At 33.9% G+C, this 2,581-nt stretch overlaps 1 protein-coding gene across 1 annotated transcript; it reads left to right on the top strand.

Annotated features, from left to right (window-relative positions):
* The first annotated feature begins 1,384 nt into the window (after positions 1-1,384).
* Positions 1,385-2,340, top strand: LOC105641396 (uncharacterized). Its single transcript, XM_012225919.4, has one exon. It carries the CDS (start codon positions 1,512-1,514, stop codon positions 2,196-2,198), a length of 687 nt encoding a protein of 228 aa, XP_012081309.1. The 5' UTR covers positions 1,385-1,511; the 3' UTR covers positions 2,199-2,340.
* Positions 2,341-2,581: the final 241 nt, after the last annotated feature.

The following is a 2,581-nucleotide window of genomic DNA, read 5'->3' as shown; positions in this document are numbered from 1 at the left end:
TTGTCCAAATATTGAATATGAGAGCATCTCTAATGCAAATGTGAATTGCTCTTATTCAATTGTCATATTAGAAAAATGAAAAGACTTTTTGAAAAATATTCTTCAATGCTAATGTTTATTTAAGATGTCAAGCTGATATGTACAAAAAATCAATAGACATTGTCTACTACACCTTTTATTTTTAGAGTGTCAATTAGACAATGTTAACATTTATTGCTCTTTGGTGATTGGTTACATATTATATTATAGGACCGGAAAATAGAGAAAAAAGAGAATGGAAGAAGATTCAAAACTAAGATATTGGAGAGAGTTTTTCAAAATTCATTGTCTATAAATAGACATTCAACCACATCATCATTCACATCTCCTATTTTACATGATATATAAGCCATAATCCACATTAGTATTGGAAATGCTCTGAGATACCTTTTTTGACTTTTGTAATAAATAAGAGTAGCATTTTTTTGATACTTTGTAAGTTTTGTTTTGCAACTTATCTCTTCTTATCTCAAAAAGAGATATCTAATCTATTTTGTCCGAATTTTGAAAATCAGATTTTTTTTTTATTTATGAACATACTTGGTATACAGGAGCCTATCGACTCAGGTTTAGTATATTGAATTTGATAAGTTTTTCATGGTTTTTATAATTTATTAAAGTAAAATATGAATTGCTGATAAAAAATATAGATAAACTGTATCATTTATTTAAAGTTGTTACACCGTAATTAAGAAATAACTTAAATTACAATAAACTGTTCATTAATTTAATTAAATTATCTTTTTAAAAAATTATAAAAAGTTATTATATTTGATATACATAATGATAAATTAAAAAAAATTATTAATTACATAATATTCACAAAATGATTTATATTCATAGATAAAAGAATTATTTAAAATGATTGATATTTGTAAATAGAGAGGTAATTGGATAATTTTGTTAATAATTATAATTTAAGAAATGATTTAATTATTTTTCTCATGCTATAAATTTGATTGAGTCCGGTTCAATCAGTCAAATAAATAATGCTCAGTTATCAATTATGTTGAATAACCGATCCGACTTTCCTTGTGTGTGTGTATGTGTGTGCGTGTGTGTGTGAATACGGGTACATACGACACGGGGGACACTAATTAGCATTTCCGTAAATTAATCGAAAAAATCTAGATGATCTTTGTTCTATTATTTCTGCATTGTATGGCAATTCCCGTAATTTACTCGTGTAATTATGGCAATTTAATACAGCTGATTAAACGCGGGCGTTTCGCCAGCCAAGGTTTACCAATCGATACTATTTTAAACCATGGTTAAGTCATATAATAATAAGAGACAGAACCAGGGTTAACAGATTAGCCTGAGTTTTTTTATAAGCCTCATAAGTCATAGCCACCAGAGGGCGTTAGAAAAAAGGAACCGCAACAAGAAACTGTTTCGCCAGAGAGAGAAAAGCGGAAGGATATTCTAGAGAGAGAGAGAGAGAGAGAGAGAGGAGAAGGGATCGCCAAGAAATGGCGCTTTACATCGATGAGGAAGACGTATGGAAATGCCCAAAACATCCCACGAAGCGCCGCCGAACTGGAATCTGCCACGTGTGCCTCCGGGAGCGGCTATCTTCGCTCTGCCCTGACTGCGCTAACGTACGCCCCTGTTCTTGCTGTGCCGCTACTACGTCCACCTCCAGTTCGTCTTCTTCTTCCTTCTCTCGGTTCTCTGCCGCCGCTGCTTCTGAATCATATGCCTCTGGAATCGGAACTGTCGGTCGTGTCTCCAATCTGATCGAGAGCGAGCCATCCTTCCGTCGGTCGAGGTCACTTGCGGTTCCGTTTCTCCGGTCTTCTAAGCCGTCAATTGACCATGATTGCTCTAACCACAGCAAAGATAGTCCAAAAACGACATCGCCGTTCTGGTCGCTATTTAAGAGTACCGGCAGTAGCGGTAACAGAAGCAATAGAGGTGATGTTGAGAGGCAAAACGTTTTGGAACAACAAGAATCAAAGAAGAACGAGGAGGAAAGAAGAAGAATGATGAGGAAATCAAGGTCTGTGGCGGTGGCCGTGACGTCAGATTCGGTTGGTGCAGACATAAAACCATCGAAAGGAAAGGGCTGGTATTTCCCGAGTCCGATCAAGGCTTTCAAGCAATCGATTTCAAGAGGTATAATGGTGCAAGAAAGGTCGCCTTTGTACAGGGGTTGATTCTTGTATATAAATATCACTTAGAAAAACTTATAATTAACTGCTAAAGAGACTAATAAACCTCTTTTTCTTCTTTTCCTTTTCCTGAAGAAGGTTTGATTTTCTTGAAATGATAATTATATGGCTTATTGTGCATTCGAAATTTTGCTTTAATGAATCGAGGGATGAAAAGTTGGTGATTTTTATTTTAATTTGTATGATTTTAAATTTTTATATGAAAAATTACTCAAGTTAAATTTTTATATTTAACTTTTAACGAAGTATAATTGGCTAATAAGTAATTAGAAAGGGTATATGATTGAAGAATATTGGCTAATAAGTAATTAGAAAGGGTATATGATTGAAGAATATTGGAGCGTTAAGTGGCTGATAATTCATGATAG

This window comes from Jatropha curcas, chromosome 11 (assembly GCF_041381405.1).
Source record: "Jatropha curcas cultivar XTBG-Jc1 chromosome 11, XTBG_Jcur_1.0, whole genome shotgun sequence".
NCBI classification, from domain to species: domain Eukaryota; kingdom Viridiplantae; phylum Streptophyta; class Magnoliopsida; order Malpighiales; family Euphorbiaceae; genus Jatropha; species Jatropha curcas.
Note: the sequence above shows the minus strand (reverse complement) of the source record. Positions and strands in the feature narration are given on the sequence as shown.

Coding starts and splice junctions, on each gene's coding strand:
- LOC105641396 (XM_012225919.4), top strand. CDS start 1,512: ATGGCGCTTTACATCGATGAGGAAGACGTATGGAAATGCCCAAAACAT.